Source organism: Oncorhynchus masou, unplaced genomic scaffold (genome assembly GCF_036934945.1).
Source record: "Oncorhynchus masou masou isolate Uvic2021 unplaced genomic scaffold, UVic_Omas_1.1 unplaced_scaffold_3879, whole genome shotgun sequence".
Lineage (NCBI taxonomy): Eukaryota > Metazoa > Chordata > Actinopteri > Salmoniformes > Salmonidae > Oncorhynchus > Oncorhynchus masou.
This window is the reverse complement of record NW_027010281.1, coordinates 7,501-33,623: the sequence shown is the minus strand read 5'-3', so window position 1 is coordinate 33,623 and position 26,123 is coordinate 7,501. Positions and strand designations below refer to the sequence as shown.

General features: G+C 46.3%; 1 protein-coding gene across 1 annotated transcript; it reads right to left on the bottom strand.

The window, feature by feature from the left end:
* Positions 1-97: 97 nt before the first annotated feature.
* LOC135534728 (periplakin-like) lies at positions 98-21,829 on the bottom strand (the record flags this gene model as incomplete). Its single annotated transcript, XM_064961622.1, has 3 exons — positions 21,574-21,829; positions 593-692; positions 98-252 (listed from the first exon to the last, which is right to left on the bottom strand). Coding segments are annotated over exons 1-3 (305 nt in total), but the record flags the coding sequence as incomplete, so codon positions are not given.
* Positions 21,830-26,123: the final 4,294 nt, after the last annotated feature.

The window sequence follows — 26,123 nt, the reverse complement described above, 5'->3', positions numbered from 1 at the left end:
GTAGGTATATCTACTAGATAATATAACTCCTGCTCTATCATCTCAGTCTGGGGGGCTACAGGTACAGTAGGTATATCTACTAGATAATATAACTCACTCCTGCTCTATCATCTCAGCCTGGGGGTGCTGCAGGCGTTTTGCGTCGACGGCGTCCTCATCCAGGCCTTGTAGCAGCTCCAGAGAGCTTAGGATGCGCTTGTTGGTGTCGTCCTGGTACAGAGGCTGCTTGCCCTCGTTGATCTTACTCACATCCTGATACAACACAGAGCAGTCAAAGGTTTGCATATGATATTGTCAAAGACATTGAGAGCCACACAGAGCCAATTAGGATACTGCAAACAGTCTGCCAGAGCCACCAATAGGATGTTGTTGTTGTTGCATTATCAAAAGGTATCAGAAGATTCTGTGACGTTCTACGAAGTTCTGTGTGTTTCTTTGAGGTTCTATGTAGTTCTGAGGTTCTATGTGGTTCCACGCAGTTCTATGAGGTTCTACGATGTTATATGATGATCTTTGAGATTCTATCCAGTTCTGTGTGGTTTTATGATGTTCTAAATGGTTCTATGAGGTTCTGTGTGATGCGGTTCTTTACCTTGTTGAGGTTCTGCTCCGTCTCAAGGATGAGCTTCTCCACCTTGTCAGCATTCTTCTGCAGCTTCTCAATCAGTGCAGACAGCTCAGAGGAGGGCGCCCTGGAATGAGGAGGTGACAACAGTTACATTTTAGTCATTTAACTTATACAGAGCGACTTACAGTCATTGCATTCAACCGAAGTAGGTCAAAACAACCATATATGACTGTCGTTGCAAGTAAAAATTCTTCAAAGCGTTTTTCTAGACCTGGGATGGACATCTTCAGTCCTCTGGGGCCTGTTTGGTGTCACACTTTGGCCCCAGCTAACACACCTGACTCCAATAATCAACTAATCATGATCTTCAGTTTAGAACGCAATTAGTTTAAATCAGATGTGTTTGCTAGGGATCATGGGGAACAGTGTGAAGTTCCCCCCCATACAGACCATCTGAGGGGAGAAGACACCAGTTAGTTCTACATACAGACCCCCTCAGGGGAGAAGACACCAGTTAGTTCTACATACAGACCCTCTCAGGGAAAAGACACCAGTTAGTTCTACATACAGACCCTCTCAGGGGAGAAGACACCAGTTAGTTCTACATACAGACAGGGGAGAAGACCCTCTCAGACCCTCTCAGGGAGAAGACACCAGTTAGTTCTACATACAGACCCTCTCGGGGGAGAAGACACCAGTTAGTTCTACATACAGACCCTCTCAGGGGAGAAGACACCAGTTAGTTCTACATACAGACCCTCTCAGGGGAGAAGACACCAGTTAGTTCTACATACAGACCCTCTCAGGGGAGAAGACACCAGTTAGTTCTACATACAGACCCTCTCAGGGGAGAAGACACCAGTTAGTTCTACATACAGACTCTGAGTTCTGTTACAGAAAGACCACTGTTAGGTTACAGGGATAGTTCAGTTGGGTGAACGATGCCTTTAAAAGGAAAGAGTCTGCAGCGACCGTATCTCTCCGAAAACCTTTACAGACCATCTGTGCGTTCTGTTCAGAGTACAAAATGGACTTGAGCAACAGAACATTAAAACCGGGCCTCATAATGTGGGCCTACACAAGTAAACCAGGACCCTACGTTGATGCTTTCCCCAATCGGGGACTGTAGGGATAAATTAACTCTTCAGACTGTTATGAATGAAAGATGGATCCGGTCAGTAACGAAGCTCCAGTCTTCATCTTAGTAACAGACTCAGACAGGATGAACACAGCTCTTCAGCAGCGACGCTTAAAATGGTAGCTGTCATTAGGGAGGTAATCAGATGAGTGACTGAATGAAGTGCACTTGAACTGGCCGTCCACTTCACCGTCTGCCTGCCGTGTCTGCTGACCCTGAAAGCTCCCTGCTGCACATCTCCCACGGGTCAGATGACATGGGCTGCATCTCAATAGTCAGGTTGCTTCCTCTCCTCATCTCCTCTCCTTCATCTCAATAGTCTAGTAGTTTCCTCTCCTCATCTCCTCTCCTTCATCTCAATAGTCTAGTAGCTTCCTCTCCTCATCTCCTCTCCTTCATCTCAATAGTCTAGTAGTTTCCTCTCCTCATCTCCTCTCCTTCATCTCAATAGTCAGGTAGCTTCCTCTCCTCATCTCCTCTCCTTCATCTCAATAGTCAGGTAGCTTCCTCTCCTCATCTCCTCTCCTTCATCTCAATAGTCTAGTAGCTTCCTCTCCTCATCTCCTCTCCTTCATCTCAATAGTCTAGTAGCTTCCTCTCCTCATCTCCTCTCCTTCATCTCAATAGTCTAGTAGTTTCCTCTCCTCATCTCCTCTCCTTCATCTCAATAGTCTAGTAGTTTCCTCTCCTCATCTCCTCTCCTTCATCTCAATAGTCTAGTAGTTTCCTCTCCTCATCTCCTCTCCTTCATCTCAATAGTCTAGTAGCTTCCTCTCCTCATCTCCTCTCCTTCATCTCAATAGTCTAGTAGCTTCCTCTCTTCATCTCCTCTCCTTCATCTCAATAGTCTAGTAGTTTCCTCTCCTTCATCCAATAGACTAATAGCTTCCTCATCTCCTCTCCTTCATCTCACTATACTAATAGCTTCCTCTCATCATCTCCTCTCCTTCATCTCAATAGTCTAGTAGCTTCCTCTCCTCGTCATCTCAATAGGCTAGTAGCTTCCTCTCCTTGTTTCCTCTCCTTCATCTCATTAGTCTAGTAGCTTCCTCATCTCCTCTCCTTCATTTCAATAGTCTAGAAGCTTCCTCTCCTTGTCTCCTCTCCTTTATCTACACCGATGTGAGAGCACCAGACAGGTGCATGAGTATTCCATGAGGCATCCACCATCTTTCTTCCTGTCAGTGATCTTGTGCAGGATTCCGATCTGACCGGGTCAGATCCGTACAGATGAAGGGAGACTATTGACATCTATCCCACGGTAAGAGAAATGTTGCTGAAGCTACCAGTAGAGGCCTGTAAATCAGGCCCATCGCCAGACCAGGACAGTAACACCATTGTCTAATCTGACACACTGTTTGCATAGTGCTGTGGAAAACATTGACATTAAAACACACCTTTGTTCATACTCAGTGTAATTCATTAAATAAAACACATTGGCTCATATAACCGAGAAGTACTGCAGTGGAGGCAACAAGAGACTACAGTATATAGGTTGGGCACTAAGTAGATTACTATTCTTCACTCATCAATGCTACCATCTTTTCCTTGCCCAACAACAACAGCAACTAGATGACTAAACAGAGGCAGACTGATACTCCGGCTAATATCAGAAGTGTTTTCTATAAAAAGCTTTGTGCATCAGAAAACGTGTCTCCAGTCTGTTTACCTGTGAGTTTAAAATGGAACACCTGCTGATCTTCCAGCCCATCACACTAACCCCTGAGCTCTGTTCAGAACACCCAGCCCATCACACTAACCCCTGAGCTCTGTTCAGAACACCCAGCCCATCACACTAACCCCTGAGCTCTGTTCAGAACACCCTGCCCATCACACTAACCCCTGAGCTCTGTTCAGAACACCCAGCCCATCACACTAACCCCTGAGCTCTGTTCAGAACACCCAGCCCATCACACTAACCCCTGAGCTCTGTTCAGAACACCCAGCCCATCACACTAACCCCTGAGCTCTGTTCAGAACACCCAGCCCATCACACTAACCCCTGAGCTCTGTTCAGAACACCCAGCCCATCACACTAACCCCTGAGCTCTGTTCAGAACACCCAGCCCATCACACTAACCCCTGAGCTCTGTTCAGAACACCCAGCCCATCACACTAACCCCTGAGCTCTGTTCAGAACACCCAGCCCATCACACTAACCCCTGAGCTCTGTTCAGAACACCCAGCCCATCACACTAACCCCTGAGCTCTGTTCAGAACACCCAGCCCATCACACTAACCCCTGAGCTCTGTTCAGAACACCCAGCCCATCACACTAACCCCTGAGCTCTGTTCAGAACACCCAGCCCATCACACTAACCCCTGAGCTCTGTTCAGAACACCCAGCCCATCACACTAACCCCTGAGCTCTGTTCAGGACACCCAGCCCATCACACTAACCCCTGAGCTCTGTTCAGAACACCCAGCCCATCACACTAACCCCTGAGCTCTGTTCAGAACACCCAGCCCATCACACTAACCCCTGAGCTCTGTTCAGAACACCCAGCCCATCACACTAACCCCTGAGCTCTGTTCAGGACACCCAGCCCATCACACTAACCCCTGAGCTCTGTTCAGAACACCCAGCCCATCACACTAACCCTGAGCTCTGTTCAGAACACCCAGCCCATCACACTAACCCCTGAGCTCTGTTCAGAACACCCTGCCCATCACACTAACCCCTGAGCTCTGTTCAGAACACCCAGCCCATCACACTAACCCCTGAGCTCTGTTCAGAACACCCAGCCCATCACACTAACCCCTGAGCTCTGTTCAGAACACCCAGCCCATCACACTAACCCCTGAGCTCTGTTCAGAACACCCAGCCCATCACACTAACCCCTGAGCTCTGTTCAGAACACCCAGCCCATCACACTAACCCCTGAGCTCTGTTCAGAACACCCAGCCCATCACACTAACCCCTGAGCTCTGTTCAGAACACCCAGCCCATCACACTAACCCTGAGCTCTGTTCAGAACACCCAGCCCATCACACTAACCCCTGAGCTCTGTTCAGAACACCCAGCCCATCACACTAACCCCTGAGCTCTGTTCAGAACACCCAGCCCATCACACTAACCCCTGAGCTCTGTTCAGAACACCCAGCCCATCACACTAACCCCTGAGCTCTGTTCAGAACACCCAGCCCATCACACTAACCCCTAAGCTCTGTTCAGAACACCCAGCCCATCACACTAACCCCTGAGCTCTGTTCAGAACACCCAGCCCATCACACTAACCCCTGAGCTCTGTTCAGAACACCCAGCCCATCACACTAACCCCTGAGCTCTGTTCAGAACACCCAGCCCATCACACTAACCCCTGAGCTCTGTTCAGAACACCCAGCCCATCACACTAACCCCTGAGCTCTGTTCAGAACACCCAGCCCATCACACTAACCCCTGAGCTCTGTTCAGAACACCCAGCCCATCACACTAACCCCTGAGCTCTGTTCAGAACACCCAGCCCATCACACTAACCCCTGAGCTCTGTTCAGAACACCCAGCCCATCACACTAACCCCTGAGCTCGGTTCAGAACACCCAGCCCATCACACTAACCCCTGAGCTCTGTTCAGAACACCCAGCCCATCACACTAACCCCTGAGATCTGTTCAGAACACCCAGCCCATCACACTAACCACTGAGCTCTGTTCAGAACACCCAGCCCATCACACTAACCCCTGAGCTCTGTTCAGGACACCCAGCCCATCACACTAACCCCTGAGCTCTGTTCAGAACACCCAGCCCATCACACTAACCCCTGAGCTCTGTTCAGAACACCCAGCCCATCACACTAACCCCTGAGCTCTGTTCAGGACACCCAGCCCATCACACTAACCCCTGAGCTCTGTTCAGAACACCCAGCCCATCACACTAACCCCTGAGCTCTGTTCAGAACACCCAGCCCATCACACTAACCCCTGAGCTCTGTTCAGAACACCCAGTATCACCCGGTATTGGCTTTTTTGGTCCTCCAATAATCTGTGTCGGTGTTGAAAAATCATAGTCGGTCGACCTCTACCACACACACACACACACACACACACACACACACACACACACACACACACACACACACACACACACACACACACACACACACACACACACTCTCTATTGAAGAGAAGACATGATGAAACATGATTGGACTCAACAGCATACATTCATCTTGTCATTGGAAGCAGTCAAGTTCGTGACTCACTCCTCTCTCATGGGAGCCTGCTGTCATTGATGGAGGAGTTGGTGAAGTGCCATCAACCAGTAAACCACATTCTGATGGCACATAAATTAAATCAAACTTTATTTGTCACGTGCGCCGAATACAACAGGTGTAGGTAGACCTTACAGTGAAATGCCGAATACAACAGGTGTAGTAGACCTCACAGTGAAATGCCGAATACAACAAGTGTAGGTAGACCTCACAGTGAAATGCCGAATACAACAGGTGTAGGTAGACCTTACAGTGAAATGCCAAATACAACAGGTGTAGGTAGACCTTACAGTGAAATGCCGAATACAACAGGTGTAGGTAGACCTCACAGTGAAATGCCGAATACAACAGGTGTAGGTAGACCTTACAGTGAAATCCCGAATACAACAGGTGTAGGTAGACCTTACAGTGAAATGCTGAATACAACAGGTGTGGTAGACCTCACAGTGAAATGCCGAATACAACAGGTGTAGGTAGACCTTACAGTGAAATGCCGAATACAACAGGTGTAGGTAGACCTCACAGTGAAATGCCGAATACAACAGGTGTAGTAGACCTCACAGTGAAATGCCGAATACAACAGGTGTAGGTAGACCTCACAGTGAAATGCCGAATACAACAGGTGTAGGTAGACCTTACAGTGAAATGCCGACTACAACAGGTGTAGTAGACCTTACAGTGAAATGCTGAATACAACAGGTGTAGGTAGACCTTACAGTGAAATGCTGAATACAACAGGTGTAGGTAGACCTTACAGTGAAATGCTGAATACAACAGGTGTAGGTAGACCTTACAGTGAAATGCGTACTTACAACAGGCAATTTCTAAGTAAAGAAAATAGGTATTAGGTAAACAATAGATAAGTAAGGAAATAAAAACAGTAAATAACAGTGAATGATAACAGTAGAGGCTATATACAGTAGAGAGGCTACATACAGTAGCGAGGCTACATACAGTATAGGCTATATACAGTAGCGAGGCTATATACAGTAGAGAGGCTATATACAGTAGAGAGGCTACATATAGTAGAGAGGATAAATACAGTAGAGAGGCTATATACAGTAGAGAGGCTATATACAGTAGAGATGATACATACAGTAGAGAGGCTATATACAGGAGAGGCTATATACAGTAGAGAGGCTATATACAGTAGAGAGGCTATATACAGTAGAGAGGCTATATACAGTAGAGGCTATATACAGTAGAGGCTATATACAGTAGAGGCTATATACAGGAGAGAGGCTATATACAGTAGAGAGGCTATATACAGTAGTGAGGCTATATACAGTAGTGAGGCTATATACAGTAGAGAGGCTATATACAGTAGAGGCTCTATACAGTAGAGGCTCTATACAGTAGAGAGGCTATATACAGTAGAGAGGCTATATACAGTAGTGAGGCTATATACAGTAGTGAGGCTATATACAGTAGAGAGGCTATATACAGTAGAGGCTATATACAGTAGAGAGGCTATATACAGTAGAGAGGCTATATACAGTAGAGAGGCTATATACAGACACCGGTTAGTCAGGCTGATTGAGGTAGTATGTAGATATGGTTAAAGTGACTATGCAAATATGATGAAGAGAGTAGCAGTAGCGTAAAAGACAGATTAGCGGGTGGTTAACACAATGCAGATAGCCTGGTTAGCCAATGTGCGGGAGCACCGGTTAGTCAAGCTAATTGAGTTACTAACCCCTGAGCTCTGTTCAGAACACCCAGCCCATCACACTAACCCCTGAGCTCTGTTCAGAACACCCAGCCCATCACACTAACCCTGAGCTCTGTTCAGAACACCCAGCCCATCACACTAACCCCTGAGCTCTGTTCAGAACACCCAGCCCATCACACTAACCCCTGAGCTCTGTTCAGAACACCCAGCCCATCACACTAACCCCTGAGCTCTGTTCAGAACACCCAGCCCATCACACTAACCCCTGAGCTCTGTTCAGAACACCCAGCCCATCACACTAACCCCTGAGCTCTGTTCAGAACACCCAGCCCATCACACTAACCCCTGAGCTCTGTTCAGAACACCCAGCCCATCACACTAACCCCTGAGCTCTGTTCAGAACACCCAGCCCATCACACTAACCCCTGAGCTCTGTTCAGAACACCCAGCCCATCACACTAACCCCTGAGCTCTGTTCAGAACACCCAGCCCATCACACTAACCCCTGAGCTCTGTTCAGAACACCCAGCCCATCACACTAACCCCTGAGCTCTGTTCAGAACACCCAGCCCATCACACTAACCCCTGAGCTCTGTTCAGAACACCCAGCCCATCACACTAACCCCTGAGCTCTGTTCAGAACACCCAGCCCATCACACTAACCCCTGAGCTCTGTTCAGAACACCCAGCCCATCACACTAACCCCTGAGCTCTGTTCAGAACACCCAGCCCATCACACTAACCCCTGAGCTCTGTTCAGAACACCCAGCCCATCACACTAACCCCTGAGATCTGTTCAGAACACCCAGCCCATCACACTAACCCTGAGCTCTGTTCAGAACACCCTGCCCATCACACTAACCCCTGAGCTCTGTTCAGAACACCCAGCCCATCACACTAACCCCTGAGCTCTGTTCAGAACACCCTGCCCATCACACTAACCCCTGAGCTCTGTTCAGAACACCCAGCCCATCACACTAACCCCTGAGCTCTGTTCAGAACACCCAGCCCATCACACTAACCCCTGAGCTCTGTTCAGAACACCCTGCCCATCACACTAACCCCTGAGCTCTGTTCAGAACACCCAGCCCATCACACTAACCCCTGAGCTCTGTTCAGAACACCCAGCCCATCACACTAACCCTGAGATCTGTTCAGAACACCCAGCCCATCACACTAACCCCTGAGCTCTGTTCAGAACACCCAGCCCATCACACTAACCCCTGAGCTCTGTTCAGAACACCCAGCCCATCACACTAACCCCTGAGCTCTGTTCAGAACACCCAGCCCATCACACTAACCCTGAGCTCTGTTCAGAACACCCAGCCCATCACACTAACCCTGAGCTCTGTTCAGAACACCCAGCCCATCACACTAACCCCTGAGCTCTGTTCAGAACACCCTGCCCATCACACTAACCCCTGAGCTCTGTTCAGAACACCCAGCCCATCACACTAACCCCTGAGCTCTGTTCAGAACACCCAGCCCATCACACTAACCCTGAGCTCTGTTCAGAACACCCTGCCCATCACACTAACCCTGAGCTCTGTTCAGAACACCCAGCCCATCACACTAACCCTGAGCTCTGTTCAGAACACCCAGCCCATCACACTAACCCTGAGCTCTGTTCAGAACACCCAGCCCATCACACTAACCCCTGAGCTCTGTTCAGAACACCCAGCCCATCACACTAACCTCTGAGCTCTGTTCAGAACACCCAGCCCATCACACTAACCCCTGAGCTCTGTTCAGAACACCCAGCCCATCACACTAACCCCTGAGCTCTGTTCAGAACACCCTGCCCATCACACTAACCCCTGAGCTCTGTTCAGAACACCCTGCCCATCACACTAACCCCTGAGCTCTGTTCAGAACACCCAGCCCATCACACTAACCCTGAGCTCTGTTCAGAACACCCAGCCCATCACACTAACCCCTGAGCTCTGTTCAGAACACCCAGCCCATCACACTAACCCCTGAGCTCTGTTCAGAACACCCTGCCCATCACACTAACCCTGAGCTCTGTTCAGAACACCCAGCCCATCACACTAACCCCTGAGCTCTGTTCAGAACACCCAGCCCATCACACTAACCCCTGAGCTCTGTTCAGAACACCCAGCCCATCACACTAACCCCTGAGCTCTGTTCAGAACACCCAGCCCATCACACTAACCCCTGAGCTCTGTTCAGAACACCCAGCCCATCATACTAACCCCTGAGCTCTGTTCAGAACACCCAGCCCATCACACTAACCCTGAGCTCTGTTCAGAACACCCAGCCCATCACACTAACCCCTGAGCTCTGTTCAGAACACCCAGCCCATCACACTAACCCCTGAGCTCTGTTCAGAACACCCAGCCCATCACACTAACCCCTGAGCTCTGTTCAGAACACCCAGCCCATCACACTAACCCCTGAGCTCTGTTCAGAACACCCAGCCCATCACACTAACCCCTGAGCTCTGTTCAGAACACCCAGCCCATCACACTAACCACTGAGCTCTGTTCAGAACACCCTGCCCATCACACTAACCCCTGAGCTCTGTTCAGAACACCCAGCCCATCACACTAACCCCTGAGCTCTGTTCAGAACACCCAGCCCATCACACTAACCCTGAGCTCTGTTCAGAACACCCAGCCCATCACACTAACCACTGAGCTCTGTTCAGAACACCCTGCCCATCACACTAACCCCTGAGCTCTGTTCAGAACACCCAGCCCATCACACTAACCCCTGAGCTCTGTTCAGAACACCCAGCCCATCACACTAACCACTGAGCTCTGTTCAGAACACCCTGCCCATCACACTAACCCCTGAGCTCTGTTCAGAACACCCAGCCCATCACACTAACCCCTGAGCTCTGTTCAGAACACCCTGCCCATCACACTAACCCCTGAGCTCTGTTCAGAACACCCTGCCCATCACACTAACCCCTGAGCTCTGTTCAGAACACCCAGCCCATCACACTAACCCCTGAGCTCTGTTCAGAACACCCAGCCCATCACACTAACCCCTGAGCTCTGTTCAGAACACCCTGCCCATCACACTAACCCCTGAGCTCTGTTCAGAACACCCAGCCCATCACACTAACCCCTGAGCTCTGTTCAGAACACCCAGCCCATCACACTAACCCCTGAGCTCTGTTCAGAACACCCTGCCCATCACACTAACCCCTGAGCTCTGTTCAGAACACCCAGCCCATCACACTAACCCCTGAGCTCTGTTCAGAACACCCAGCCCATCACACTAACCCCTGAGCTCTGTTCAGAACACCCAGCCCATCACACTAACCCCTGAGCTCTGTTCAGAACACCCTGCCCATCACACTAACCCCTGAGCTCTGTTCAGAACACCCAGCCCATCACACTAACCCCTGAGCTCTGTTCAGAACACCCAGCCCATCACACTAACCCCTGAGCTCTGTTCAGAACACCCAGCCCATCACACTAACCCCTGAGCTCTGTTCAGAACACCCAGCCCATCACACTAACCCCTGAGCTCTGTTCAGAACACCCAGCCCATCACACTAACCCCTGAGCTCTGTTCAGAACACCCAGCCCATCACACTAACCCCTGAGCTCTGTTCAGAATACCCAGCCCATCACACTAACCCCTGAGCTCTGTTCAGGACACCCAGCCCATCACACTAACCCCTGAGCTCTGTTCAGACACCCAGCCCATCACACTAACCCCTGAGCTCTGTTCAGAACACCCTGCCCATCACACTAACCCTGAGCTCTGTTCAGAACACCCAGCCCATCACACTAACCCCTGAGCTCTGTTCAGAACACCCAGCCCATCACACTAACCCCTGAGCTCTGTTCAGAACACCCTGCCCATCACACTAACCCCTGAGCTCTGTTCAGAACACCCAGCCCATCACACTAACCCTGAGCTCTGTTCAGAACACCCTGCCCATCACACTAACCCCTGAGCTCTGTTCAGAACACCCAGCCCATCACACTAACCCCTGAGCTCTGTTCAGAACACCCTGCCCATCACACTAACCACTGAGCTCTGTTCAGAACACCCAGCCCATCACACTAACCCCTGAGCTCTGTTCAGAACACCCAGCCCATCACACTAACCCCTGAGCTCTGTTCAGGACACCCAGCCCATCACACTAACCACTGAGCTCTGTTCAGAACAACCAGCCCATCACACTAACCACTGAGCTCTGTTCAGAACACCCAGCCCATCACACTAACCCCTGAGCTCTGTTCAGAACACCCTGCCCATCACACTAACCACTGAGCTCTGTTCAGAACACCCTGCCCATCACACTAACCCCTGAGCTCTGTTCAGAACACCCAGCCCATCACACTAACCCCTGAGCTCTGTTCAGAACACCCAGACCATCACACTAACCCCTGAGCTCTGTTCAGAACACCCAGCCCATCACACTAACCCCTGAGCTCTGTTCAGAACACCCAGCCCATCACACTAACCCCTGAGCTCTGTTCAGAACACCCAGCCCATCACACTAACCCCTGAGCTCTGTTCAGAACACCCAGCCCATCACACTAACCCCTGAGCTCTGTTCAGAACACCCAGCCCATCACACTAACCCCTGAGCTCTGTTCAGAACACCCAGATCCTGGTTGTGATGTCCTCCTAAAGACAGAACTAGTTGTAGCACAGTGTTGATCCTGGTTGTGATGTCCTCCTGAGAACAGAACTAGTTGTAGCACAGTGTTGATCCTGGTTGTGATGTCCTCCTAAAGACAGAACTAGTTGTAGAGTATTGTTGTAGTCTGTTTTCTCCAGAAGGTGCTTCTTCTTCTCCTCCTACAGAACTGGCCCAACAGGTTCTATTCTCCTTTATGTAACAGAGAATGATCTCTAAATAACCCGCAGCCTGAAGTGATGAGTGCATTGAAGAGTAAGAGTTTTATATTGTTTGATATTAGAACACCTGTTGGTTATACACATCTATCGATAGTAGTGTCTATTTCTACGTGCCTGAAGCTGTGTATTGGACTGGAGTTCTGATCAAGTCTATAGAATGGCGGGATCTTATTCAGACAGGTTGATTTATCACATAGCAGACTTGGGTTCAAATGCTTCTCAAAATATTTGAAACACTTTCAGCGTTTGCTTTTGCCTGCCCGGGGTGCCAGATGAACTTTTGTGACGGTTTCAAATTCTATTGGATCCATTGCGCCAGGCAAGCTCAATCAAGCCCAGAAAGAGGATATGAAAGGATTTGAACCCAGAGCTGGTAGGTGATAAATCAGCCTATCTGAATAAGATCTCAATGTTGTCAGGACTTGAGCAGAAACCCAGTATCCAGCTTCAGGCACATAGAAATAGACAGTACTAGAAAGTAATAAGATTTTTATTTATTTTACTAGGCAAGTCAGTTAAGAACAAATTCTTATTTTCAATGACGGCCTAGGAACAAACAGTGTTGATCTGAGGACAGAACTAGTTGTAGGGACGTGGATGGAGGAGTGGGGGTGGATGGAGGAGGGACGTTAACTGCCTTGACAGATTTGCACCTTGTCAGCTCTGGGATTTGAACTTGCAACCTTTCTAGTCCTTTCTAGTCTAGTTACTAGTCCAACGCTCTAAACACCAGGCTACGCTGCCGCCCAGATATGTATAGCGTTAGTAGACAGGTGTTCTAATATCAGATATGTACAACTGTTTGCATATGTGACCTTTCAAGGCATTCATAGTTTGATTAAATCATATGTTGAGGTTTCCATGTGCCGGCTTGACATTTTAATGAAATCATAAATTATAGTCCTTGCCATATCTACTCAAAAGTCAGTGAGATTGCATTGCAAACTGTGCAAAGAGTCCGGTGTTTTCAACCACTGACAAATGGATTCTTGTGAAACTGGCATTGGCTCCAACTGGGGCTAAATGACATGATGCCCCTGGCTCCAACTGGGGCAAAATGACATGATGTCCCTGGTTCCAACTGGGGCAAAATGACATGATGCCCCTGGCTCCAACTGGGGCAAAATGACATGATGCCCCTGGCTCCAACTGGGGCTAAATGACATGATGCCCCTGGCTCCAACTGGGGCTAAATGACATGATGCCCCTGGCTCCAACTGGGGCAAAATGACATGATGCCCCTGGTTCCAACTGGGGCAAAATGACATGATGCCCCTGGCTCCAACTGGGGCAAATGACATGATCCAACTGGGAAGTGGGGGTGGATAGAGGAGTGGATGGATGGAGGAGTGGGGGTGGATAGAGGAGTGGGGGTGGATGGATGGAGGATAGATGAGGGATGGAGGAGTGGGGGTGGATGGAGGAGTGGGGGAGGATGGAGGAGTGGGGGAGGATGGAGGAGTGGAGGTGGGATGGAGGAGTGGAGGTGGATGGAGGAGTGGGGGTGGATAGAGGAGTGGGGGTGGATGGAGGAGTGGGGATGTATGGAGGAGTGGATGGATGAGGGATGGAGGAGTGGGGGTGGATGGAGGAGTGGGGGTGTATGGAGGAGTGGGGGTGTATGGAGGAGGGGGGTGTATGGAGGAGTGGGGGTGTATGGAGTGGGGGTGTATGGAGTGGGGGTGGATGGAGGAGTGGGGGTGGATGGAGGAGTGGGGGTGTATGGAGTGGGGGTGGATGGAGGGAGTGGGGAGGATGGAGGGAGGAGGTGGATGGAGGAGTGGAGGTGGATGGAGGAGGAGGTGGATGGAGGAGTGGGGGTGGATAGAGGAGTGGGGGTGGATGGAGGAGTGGGGATGTATGGAGGAGTGGATGGATGAGGGATGGAGGAGTGGGGGTGGATGGAGGAGTGGGGGTGTATGGAGGGAGTGGGGGTGTATGGAGGAGGGGGTGTATGGAGGAGTGGGGGTGGATGGAGGAGTGGGGGTGGATGGAGGAGTGGGGGTGTATGGAGTGGGGGGGGTGTATGGAGGAGGGGGGTGTATGGAGGAGTGGGGGTGTATGGAGGAGGGGGGTGTATGGAGGAAGGGGGGTGGATGGAGGAGTGGGGGGTGTATGGAGGAGGGGGTGGATGGAGGGAGTGGGGGTGTATGGAGGAGGGGGTGTATGGAGGAGTGGGGTGGATGGAGGAGTGGGGGTGTATGGAGGAGTGGGGGGTGTATGGAGGAGTGGGGGTGTATGGAGGAGGGGGTGTATGGAGGGAGGGGGGTATGGAGGAGGGGGGTGTATGGAGGAGGGGGGTGTATGGAGGAGGGGGTGGATGGAGGAGTGGGGGGTGTATGGAGGAGGGGGTGGATGGAGGAGGGGGTGGATGGGGGGAGGGGGGTGGATGGGGGAGGGGGTGGATGGGGGAGGGGGGTGGATGGGGGGAGGGATGGAGGAGGACGTTATTATTGGTCAGTCATTTCTCTCCAACTCACTAATGAGGATGTGGGTGGCTTTCCTTTCCTGATCAATGCTGATGAATAGACTCCTTACTGTCCTGTCCTGAGTGTGTCTTACAACATACATTCTCCCTACAACTGCTACTGCATGAAAAGCTAACATATGAGATGCATAATCTGAGCAACAAATGGTTCTCTTTAGATTCAGTCCAGATCTCACTGCAGAACCGAATGTGAGCCCCAAATGGTTCTCTTTTGATTCAGTCCAGCTCTCACTGCAGAACCGAATGTGAGCCCCAAATGGTTCTCTTTTGATTCAGTCCAGCTCTCACTGCAGGACCTAATGTGAGGCATTAGGGTCAGACATCGTGTATCGTCCTTTATAGAACAAAGAGGCCTCAGGCTAATACAGTGTGTATCCTCCTTTATTAAACCAAACCTTTCACACTTGACAGTGTGTGTGTGTGTGTGTGTGTGTGTGTGTGTGTGTGTGTGTGAGTTCAAAGGCCATGTTGAAAGGGCCCTAATGCAGCGCTAGGTATTTTGTTAACCAGCCGGATTTAAATGACCAACGCTGGATGACGAGGTGGTTAGTTGAATGGGCTGTGTAGCGTGTGTGTGTGTACACACAGCTGATTTAAATGACCAACGCTGGATGACGAGGTGGTTAGTTGAATGGGCTGTGTAGCGTGTTAGGACAGAGCCGGGTTAACCCTGGCCTAAAGGAAAGAGTACGCCTATAGAACGTCCTGGAAAGTACATTTGTGAGAGTTCTTATGACACAGTCATAGCAGTAAGATGGCTGGCTTAGCCTAGCGGTTCAGATCAAATCAAATCAAATGTGATGGTCACATACACATGTTTAGCAGATGTTATGGAGCGAAATGCTGGAGCTTCTATCTCCAACAGTGCAGTCATATCTAACAAGTATTATAAACAGGGTGGTTTGGACCCTGAAAGCTGATTGGCTGACAGCTGTGGTATATCAGACCGTATACTACGGGTATGATAAAACATGTATTTTTACTGCTCTAATTATGTTGGTAACCAGTTTATAATGGCAATAAGGCTCCTCGGGGGTTTGTGGTATATGGCTAATATACCACAGCTAAGGGCTGTGTCCGGGCACTCCCTCGTTGCGTCGTGCTTAAGAACAGCCTTTAGCCGTGGTATATTTGAAATATACCACACCCCTTGGGCATTATTGCTAAAATATCGAAACAATTTCACAACATATACCAAATACACACAAATCTAAGTAAAGGAATGTAATTAACAATATATACACATACGGACGAGCGATGTCAGAGCGGCATAGACTAAGATACAGTATATACATATGAGATGAGTAATGCATAGACTAAGATACTGTAGAATAGTATAGAATACAGTATATACATATGAGATGAGTAATACATAGACTAAGATACAGTAGAATAGTATAGAATACAGTATATACATATGAGATGAGTAATACATAGACTAAGATACAGTAGAATAGAATACAGTATATATATATGAGATGAGTAATACATAGACTAAGATACAGTAGAATAGAATACAGTATATACATATGAGATGAGTAATGCATAGACTAAGATACTGTAGAATAGTATAGAATACAGTATATACATATGAGATGAGTAATGCATAGACTAAGATACAGTAGAATAGAATACAGTATATACATATGAGATGAGTAATGTATAGACTAAGATACAGTAGAATAGAATACAGTATATATATATGAGATGAGTAATACATAGACTAAGATACAGTAGAATAGTATAGAATACAGTATATACATATGAGATGAGTAATACATAGACTAAGATACTGTAGAATAGTATAGAATACAGTATATACATATGAGATGAGTAATACATAGACTAAGATACAGTAGAATAGTATAGAATACAGTATATACATATGAGATGAGTAATACATAGACTAAGATACTGTAGAATAGAATAGAATACAGTATATACATATGAGATGAGTAATACATAGACTAAGATACAGTAGAATAGTATAGAATACAGTATATACATATGAGATGAGTAATGCATAGACTAAGATACAGTAGAATAGAATACAGTATATACATATGAGATGAGTAATGTATAGACTAAGATACTGTAGAATAGTATAGAATACAGTATATACATATGAGATGAGTAATGCATAGACTAAGATACAGTAGAATAGAATACAGTATATACATATGAGATGAGTAATGTATAGACTAAGATACAGTAGAATAGAATACAGTATATATATATGAGATGAGTAATGCATAGACTAAGATACAGTAGAATAGTATAGAATACAGTATATACATATGAGATGAGTAATACATAGACTAAGATACTGTAGAATAGTATAGAATACAGTATATACATATGAGATGAGTAATACATAGACTAAGATACTGTAGAATAGTATAGAATACAGTATATACATATGAGATGAGTAATACATAGACTAAGATACTGTAGAATAGTATAGAATACAGTATATACATATGAGATGAGTAATGCATAGACTAAGATACAGTAGAATAGAATACAGTATATACATATGAGATGAGTAATGTATAGACTAAGATACAGTAGAATAGAATACAGTATATATATATGAGATGAGTAATGCATAGACTAAGATACAGTAGAATAGTATAGAATACAGTATATACATATGAGATGAGTAATGCAAGATATATAAACATTATCAAAGTGGCCAGTGATTTCTAGTCTATGTCTATAGGAGTGGCCAGTGATTTCTAGTCTATGTCTATAGGAGTGGCCAGTGATTTCTAGTCTATGTCTATAGGAGTGGCCAGTGATTTCTAGTCTGTCTATAGGAGTGGCCAGTGATTTCTAATATATGTCTATCGGAGTGGCCAGTGATTTCTAGTCTGTCTATAGGAGTTGCCAGTGATTTCTAGTCTGTCTATAGGAGTGGTCAGTGATTTCTAGTCTGTCTATAGGAGTGGCCAGTGATTTCTAGTCTGTCTATAGGAGTGGCCAGTGATTTCTAGTCTGTCTATAGGAGTGGCCAGTGATTTCTAGTCTGTCTATAGGAGTGGTCAGTGATTTCTAGTCTATGTCTATAGGAGTGGCCAGTGATTTCTAGTCTGTCTATAGGAGTGGCCAGTGATTTCTAGTCTGTCTATAGGAGTGGCCAGTGATTTCTAGTCTGTCTATAGGTGTGTTGGACACACATCTCTCCGAATAAGGAGTAAAGTATTTCCAAGGAGAGGGAGAGAGGGACAAATTGTAACCAGAAGGTAACGATGAGTCGCTGAGGGTCTGGTGGGAGGGATGAGATCCAGATGAACTTCCCAGCAACCAAGGCCCAGATTAGACAAACCCTTCCTAGACCCCAACTCCTTCAAATATGAACTTCCCAACAACCAAGGCCCAGATTAGACAAACCCTTCCTAGACCCCAACTCCTTCAAATATGAACTTCACAGCAACCAAGGCCCAGAGGAGACAAACCCTTCCTAGACCCCAACTCCTTCAAATATGAACTTCACAGCAACCAAGGCCCAGATGAGACAAACCCTTCCTAGACCCCAACTCCTTCAAATATGAACTTCCCAACAACCAAGGCCCAGATTAGACAAACCCTTCCTAGACCCCAACTCCTTCAAATATGAACTTCCCAACAACCAAGGCCCAGATTAGACAAACCCTTCCTAGACCCCAACTCCTTCAAATATGAACTTCCCAACAACCAAGGCCCAGATCAGACAAACCCTTCCTAGACCCCAACTCCTTCAAATATGAACTTCCCAACAACAATGGCCCAGATCAGATCCATTAGGGTCTCTAGGAGTAGGAGCTAAGGGAAGGTACTAGGAACCTAAATGGAACTGGGCCCATGTGTCCATTCTGTCTCATCTGTTTAGGGTTCAGAAAGTTGAAACGTTCACAGCGTTACAGAATACAGCTAGATCCACACTACATAGATCATCACTGTTCACTAGCCTCCAGCTGATAGGAGTACTACAGCAGACATGTGTCTCCTATCTGCAAATCTCTGAGGGGACCACCAATAACCCTGATCTGACTCAATCAAGACCTATGGAACACCCTTAAGACCACCAATAACTCTGATTAAATCACTGCCCCCAGGAAGTTGTGATGTGTTGACCCACATTAAATAACTGCCCCCAGGAAGTTGTGCTGTGTTGACCCACATTAAATAACTGCAGCCAGACGTTGTGATGCATTTTCTAAAAATCCCGGTTGGAGGACTCCGGATTCCCTCTTGATTCCATTAGTCCTACAACCAGCATTTCGGGAAAATCAGGGAATATATTCAGAGTTACAGGAATTTTGCAACCCTACACATAAATTACACACGCCCACACCCACACACATGCATGCAAGCATGCACGCACACACACGCCCACACACACACACAACATGCGTGGTTTTCATTATTCCAACATTGTGTCTGACTCATACGTTGAAACATAAAAGCCTCATTCACTAACTAGAAACAGTTTTAAGCAGCTTCCATATCAGACAAGATACATTCCCTTCTTTACTGAAGTCAATGATGAGCCTCTCATTAAGGCTTTGTCCCAAATGGCTCACCTATTCCCAAAGGGCTCTGGTCTAAAGTGGTGCACTATATAGGGATCACAGCCCTATGGTCCCTGGTCAAACGTAGTGCACTAAATAGGGAATAGGGTGCCCATTTGGAACACACCCCTATTCCCAAAGGGCTCTGGTCAAAAGTAGTGCACTAATTAGGGAATAGGGTGCCCATTTGGAATGCACACCTATTCCCAAAGGGCTCTGGTCAAAGTAGTGCACTAATTAGGAATAGGGTGCCCATTTGGAACGCACACCTATTCCCAAAGGGCTCTGGTCAAAAGTAGTGCACTAATTAGGGAATAGGGTGCCCATTTGAATGCACTCCTATTCCCAAAGGGCTCTGGTCAAAAGTAGTGCACTAATTAGGGAATAGGGTGCCCATTTCAACGACTTACTCCCAAAGAGCTCTGGTCGAAAGTAGTGCACTAATTAGGGAATAGGGTGCCCATTTGGGACCACCCAGAGCCATACACCGTCCCAGAGCCATACACCGTCCCAGAGCCATACACCGTCCCAGAGCCATACACCATCCCAGAGCCATACACCGTCCCAGAGCCATACACCATCCCAGAGCCATACACCGTCCCAGAGCCATACACCATCCCAGCCATACACCGTCCCAGAGCCATACATTACATAGATAACCATTGGAAACAGATTAGCTAGCTAACTCTCATGTTCCAAGCCAAAGGAGTGTTGTTATTACTAGGTGGCCCTGACTCTATCCTCCCCTCCCTCCTCCCCCTACTCTCACTTGACGAGTGACAACCTGCATGCTCTGTGCTCTCTGTTCAGAGACACTGACTACAACCCAAATTCAACCCTATATAGTGCACTATTTTGACCAGGGTACATAGGGCTCTGATCCCTATATAGTGCACTACTTTTGACCAGGGCACATAGGGCTCTGATTCCTATATAGTGCACTACTTTAGACCAGGGCCCATAGGGTTCTGTTCCCTATATAGAGCACTACTTTAGACCAGGGTACATAGGGCTCTGTTCCCTATATAGAGCACTACTTTAGACCAGGGCCCATAGGGCTCTGTTCCCTATATAGAGCACTACTTTAGACCAGGGCCCACAGGGCTCTGTTCCCTATATAGAGCACTACTTTAGACCAGGACCCACAGGGCTCTGTTCCCTATATAGTGCACTACTTTAGACCAGGGCCCATAGGAGTCTGTTCCCTATATAGAGCACTACTTTAGACCAGGGCCCATAGGGTATTGTGTGCAGTGAGGGGATACATACACTGACTGCCCCAGAGAAGATCCAGTCTAGCAAGTTCCTGAAGTGAGAGTGAAAAGTGACAGTTGAAAATGTTTGATCTTTGAAATTTGTTCTTAACTGACTTGCCTAGTAAAATAAAGGTAAAAAAAGAAGAAAAAAGTGACAGTTGAAAATGTTGATACATATTTAGAGATTTTTTTGGGGGTGGGGCAGCTCGTCACTAATTACACTATTCACAGGTAGGAGTGCATGGTTAAACACCTCACTGTATAATTATATAGGGATTTATATTGTTTATAAGAACAAAGACACGATTGGGTTCAATTTTTTATTTTTTTTGTTGCCTGACACAGTAGCCTGATATTTTACTATATTTCGGCAAAAGTGAGGTCAATACTTTAAGTGAAATGTAGTTGAACAGGGCTGGGTTGAAGTCGATCACCGTGTATTCTCTCACTCTACCCCGAAAGCCAAAGCGATCAAAACAGTTACTACCACTAACATACAGCCACGCCCTCTGGTCAAATTAAAAGGACGTTCAAGTGTATAAACCAAGGCTACACAAAACAATATCATTAAAAGCCATTTTCCAGAGTTGTATAAACTTTGGAATATGACTTAACCCCCATGCAACGTGGCTTAATGTATTATATTACATAGTACTACAATGTCCAGAAGTGTCGTCAAGTTATAAAATACGCATTATTATAAACGATCATAAATATAATCCTGAAGCATACTGACAGTGTTGTCAATTTGTCAAACGTCCAACGTCACTTTATCTTTCCTAATGCACGACATTAAAATAAACCACCAAGAAAACTTTCAACATAGAAACAACTACTCACTTTTTCGTTTGCGTGATGGTCACGCTCTTCGAGGGTTTTTTCTTGAACATTTTGCCAGCGGGACGACTCGGATTCTTCTCCCGTAAACACCTGTCTCTTCTTGTGCTTCTCTCTGTGAAGATATCCCGCGGGGAGAGGTGAGGCTTCTTTCTGAGTGCTCTGGTATGTTCTCTCTTCCTCGGACAGGTAGGTATGCCCCAGTACGCTCCACACACACAAGTGGGAAAGTCAAATGATGAGATTCGGCGACGCCCACAAGCGCTAATTCCTTCCAGCAGTCAGTCAGCACAGGAAAACTGAACCGCAGTAAAAGGAGGGGTGCTGTGGATTTCTCCCTGTATGTGCTGCCTACCTGTCACCTAGGAACGCGTGGGCGGGAATGGTTTTATGCTTTTCCATACAGGTTACAGGTGGATACCGCACCTTTTCGGTATGAACATTGCTACTATGTTATCAACACATTGCCATTTGCTCAGATGAAAATGCAACTACCAGTGTTTGAGAGAGCAGTCAAAGCAGTGTTCAAAAGCAAATCTATGACATTGTTATTACAGGTCAGGGTGTAATACATTGATATATTGGCTACAGGTCAGACTGTAATACATTGATATATTGGTTACAGGTCAGACTGTAATACATTGATATATTGGTGACAGGTCAGACTGTAATACATTGATATATTGGCTACAGGTCAGGCTGTAATACATTGATATATTGGTTACAGGTCAGACTGTAATACATTTATATATTGGTTACAGGTCAGACTGTAATACATTGATATATTGGCTACAGGTCAGACTGTAATACATTGATATATTGGCTACAGGTCAGGCTGTAATACATTGATATATTGGTTACAGGTCAGACTGTAATACATTGATATATTGGCTACAGGTCAGACTGTAATACATTGATATATTGGCTACAGGTCAGGCTGTAATACATTGATATATTGGTTACAGGTCAGACTGTAATACATTTATATATTGGTTACAGGTCAGACTGTAATACATTGATATATTGGCTACAGGCCAGGCTGTAATACATTGATATATTGGTTACAGGTCAGGCTGTAATACATTGATATATTGGTTACAGGTCAGGGTGTAATACATTGATATATTGGCTACAGGTCAGGCTGTAAAACATTGATATATTGGTTACAGGTCAGGCTGTAATACATTGATATATTGGCTACAGGTCAGACTGTAATACATTGATATATTGGCTACAGGTCAGGCGGTAATACATTGATATATTGGTTACAGGTCAGACTGTAATACATTGATATATTGGTTACAGGTCAGGCTGTAATACATTGATATATTGGCTACAGGTCAGGCGGTAATACATTGATATATTGGTTACAGGTCAGACTGTAATACATTGATATATTGGTTACAGGTCAGGCTGTAATACATTGATATATTGGTTACAGGTCAGACTGTAATACATTGATATATTGGCTACAGGTCAGGCTGTAATACATTGATATATTGGTTACAGGTCAGACTGTAATACATTGATATATTGGTTACAGGTCAGACTGTAATACATTGATATATTGGCTACAGTTCAGGGTGTAATACATTGATATATTGGTGACAGGTCAGACTGTAATACATTGATATATTGGCTACAGGTCAGACTGTAATACATTGATATATTGGTTACAGGTCAGGCTGTAATACATTGATATATTGGTTACAGGTCAGACTGTAATACATTGATATATTGGCTACAGTTCAGGGTGTAATACATTGATATATTGGTGACAGGCCAGACTGTACACGTTGATATATTGGCTACAGGTCAGACTGTAATACATTGATATATTGGTTACAGGTCAGACTGTAATACATTGATATATTGGTTACAGGTCAGACTGTAATACATTGATATATTGGTTACAGGTCAGACTGTAATACATTGATATATTGGCTACAGGTACATTGATATATTGGCTACAGGTCAATACATTGATATATTGGTTACAGGTCAGACTGTAATACATTGATATATTGGTTACAGGTCAGACTGTAATACATTGATATATTGGTTACAGGTCAGACTGTAATACATTGATATATTGGTTACAGGTCAGGCTGTAATACATTGATATATTGGTTACTTGAGGTCAGACTGTAATACAGGCTGATATATTGGGAGGTTACAGGCCCAGGCTGTAATACATTGATATATTGGCTTACAGGTCAGGCTGAATAAATAAAACAATTACATTGATATATTGGTTACAGGTCAGTGGTCTTGTAATACATTGACACATGTTTGAGGCACTGCATCTCATAATATAGTGTAGCAGGCGTTCAAACAATTACATTTAAAATGTGTGGACCAGTTGACCATTATCAGAAGTAGTGTGTGTCTTAATATAGTGTCACAGTGTTGACCATGGTTCTGAGGGGGGGGTTATTGTTTGTCATAATATAGTGTAGCAGTGTTGACCATGGTTCTGATGGTTCTGAGGGGAGGAGTTATATTGTGTCATAATATAGTGTCACAGTGTTGACCATGGTTCTGAGGGGGAGGAGTTATAGTTTGTCATAATATAGTGTCACAGTGTTGACCATGGTTCTGAGGGGGAGAGTTATAGTGTGTCATAATATAGTGTCACAGTGTTGAACTTAATAATATAGTCTAACAGTGTTGACCATGGTTCTGAGGGGGAGGAGTTATAGTTTGTCATAATATAGTGTCACAGTGTTGACCATGGTTCTGAGGGGGAGGAGTTATAGTGTGTCATATTATAGTATCACAGTGTTGACCATGGTTCTGAGGAGGAGGAGTTATAGTGTGTGTCATAATATAGTGTCACAGTGTCACTTGCTCTGAGGGGGAGGAGTTATAGTGTCACAGTGTTGACCATGGTTCTGAGGGGGAGGAGTTATAGTGTGTGTCATAATATAGTGTCACAGTGTTGACCACGGTTCTGAGGGGGAGGAGTCATTATAGTGTCACAGTGTTGACCATGGTTCTGAGGGGAGGAGTTATAGTGTGTCATAATATAGTGTCACAGTGTTGACCATGGTCTGAGTTGACCAATGGTGGGGTAGCTACATTGTAACCATGGAGACAGAACAGCATATGTTATTCCCTCTCAGCTATGGAACCTAAGTGTGACTCGACGACAAGGACACTCCCTTGGGGTGTGTGTTTGTGTTTGTTTGGGAGAAGGAGTGACTCTTCAAAAGGACTGGCAGAGCCTGTCAGACCTGCCACAGCCTCCTCACACTGTGTGTGTCTGAGTGGGACAGTGATATGACTCAGGTTTCAGGGAGAGAGAGAGAGAGAGAGAGAGAGAGAGAGAGAGAGAGAGAGAGAGAAAGAACAGAAATTTAAACAAAGTGTCAGCACTACACCAAGTGTGTGTCCCAAATGGCACCCTATTCCCTATGGGTCCTGGTCTAAAGTAGTGCACTATATAGGGAACAGACCCCTATGGGGCCTGGTCTAAAGTAGTGCACTATAAAGGGAACAGACCCTATGGCCCTGGTCTAAAGTAGTGCACTATATAGGGAACAGACCTCTATGGGTCCTGGTCTAAAGTAGTGCACTATATAGGGAACAGACCTCTATGGGGCCTGGTCTAAAGTAGTGCTCTATATAGGGAACAGACCTCTATGGTCCTGGTCTAAAGTAGTGCACTATATAGGGAACAGACCCCAATGGGGCCTGGTCTAAAGTAGTGCACTATATAGGGAACAGACCCATATGGTCCTGGTCTAAAGTAGTGCACTATATAGGGAACAGACCCCTATGGGGCCTGGTCTAAAGTAGTGCACTATATAGGGAACAGACCTCTATGGTCCTGGTCTAAAGTAGTGCACTATATAGGGAACAGACCTCTATGGGCCCTGTATGTCTAAAGGGAACAGACCCTATGGGCCTGGCCTAAAGTAGTGCTCTATATAGGGAACAGACCCTCCAATGGGCCCTGGTCTAAAGTAGTGCACTTATAGGGAACAGACCTCTATGGGTCCTGGTGCACTATATAGGGAACAGAATGGTCCTGGTAAAGTAGTGCACTATATAGGGAACAGACCTCTATGGTCCTGTGTCTAAAGTAGTGCTCTATATAGGGAACAGACCTCTATGGTCCTGGTCTAAAGTAGTGCACTATAAAGGGAACAGACCTCTATGGGCCTGGTCTAAAGTAGTGCACTATATAGGGAACAGACTTCGTATGGCCCTGGTCTAAAGTAGTGCACTATATATGTGTGTGAACAGACCTCTATGGGCCTGGTATCTAAAGTAGTGCACTGTGTGTATAGGAACAGACTGTGTGTGGGCCCTGGTCTAAAGTAGTGCACTATATAGGAACAGACCTCTGATGGGCCCTGGTCTAAAGTAGTGCACTATATAGGGAACAGACCCCTATGGGCCCTGGTCTAAAGTAGTGCACTGTATAGGAACAGACCTCTATGGTCCTGGTCTAAAGTAGTGCACTATATAGGGAACAGACTTCTATGGTCCTGGTCTAAAGTAGTGCACTATATAGGAACAGACCTCTATAGGTTCTGGTCTAAAGT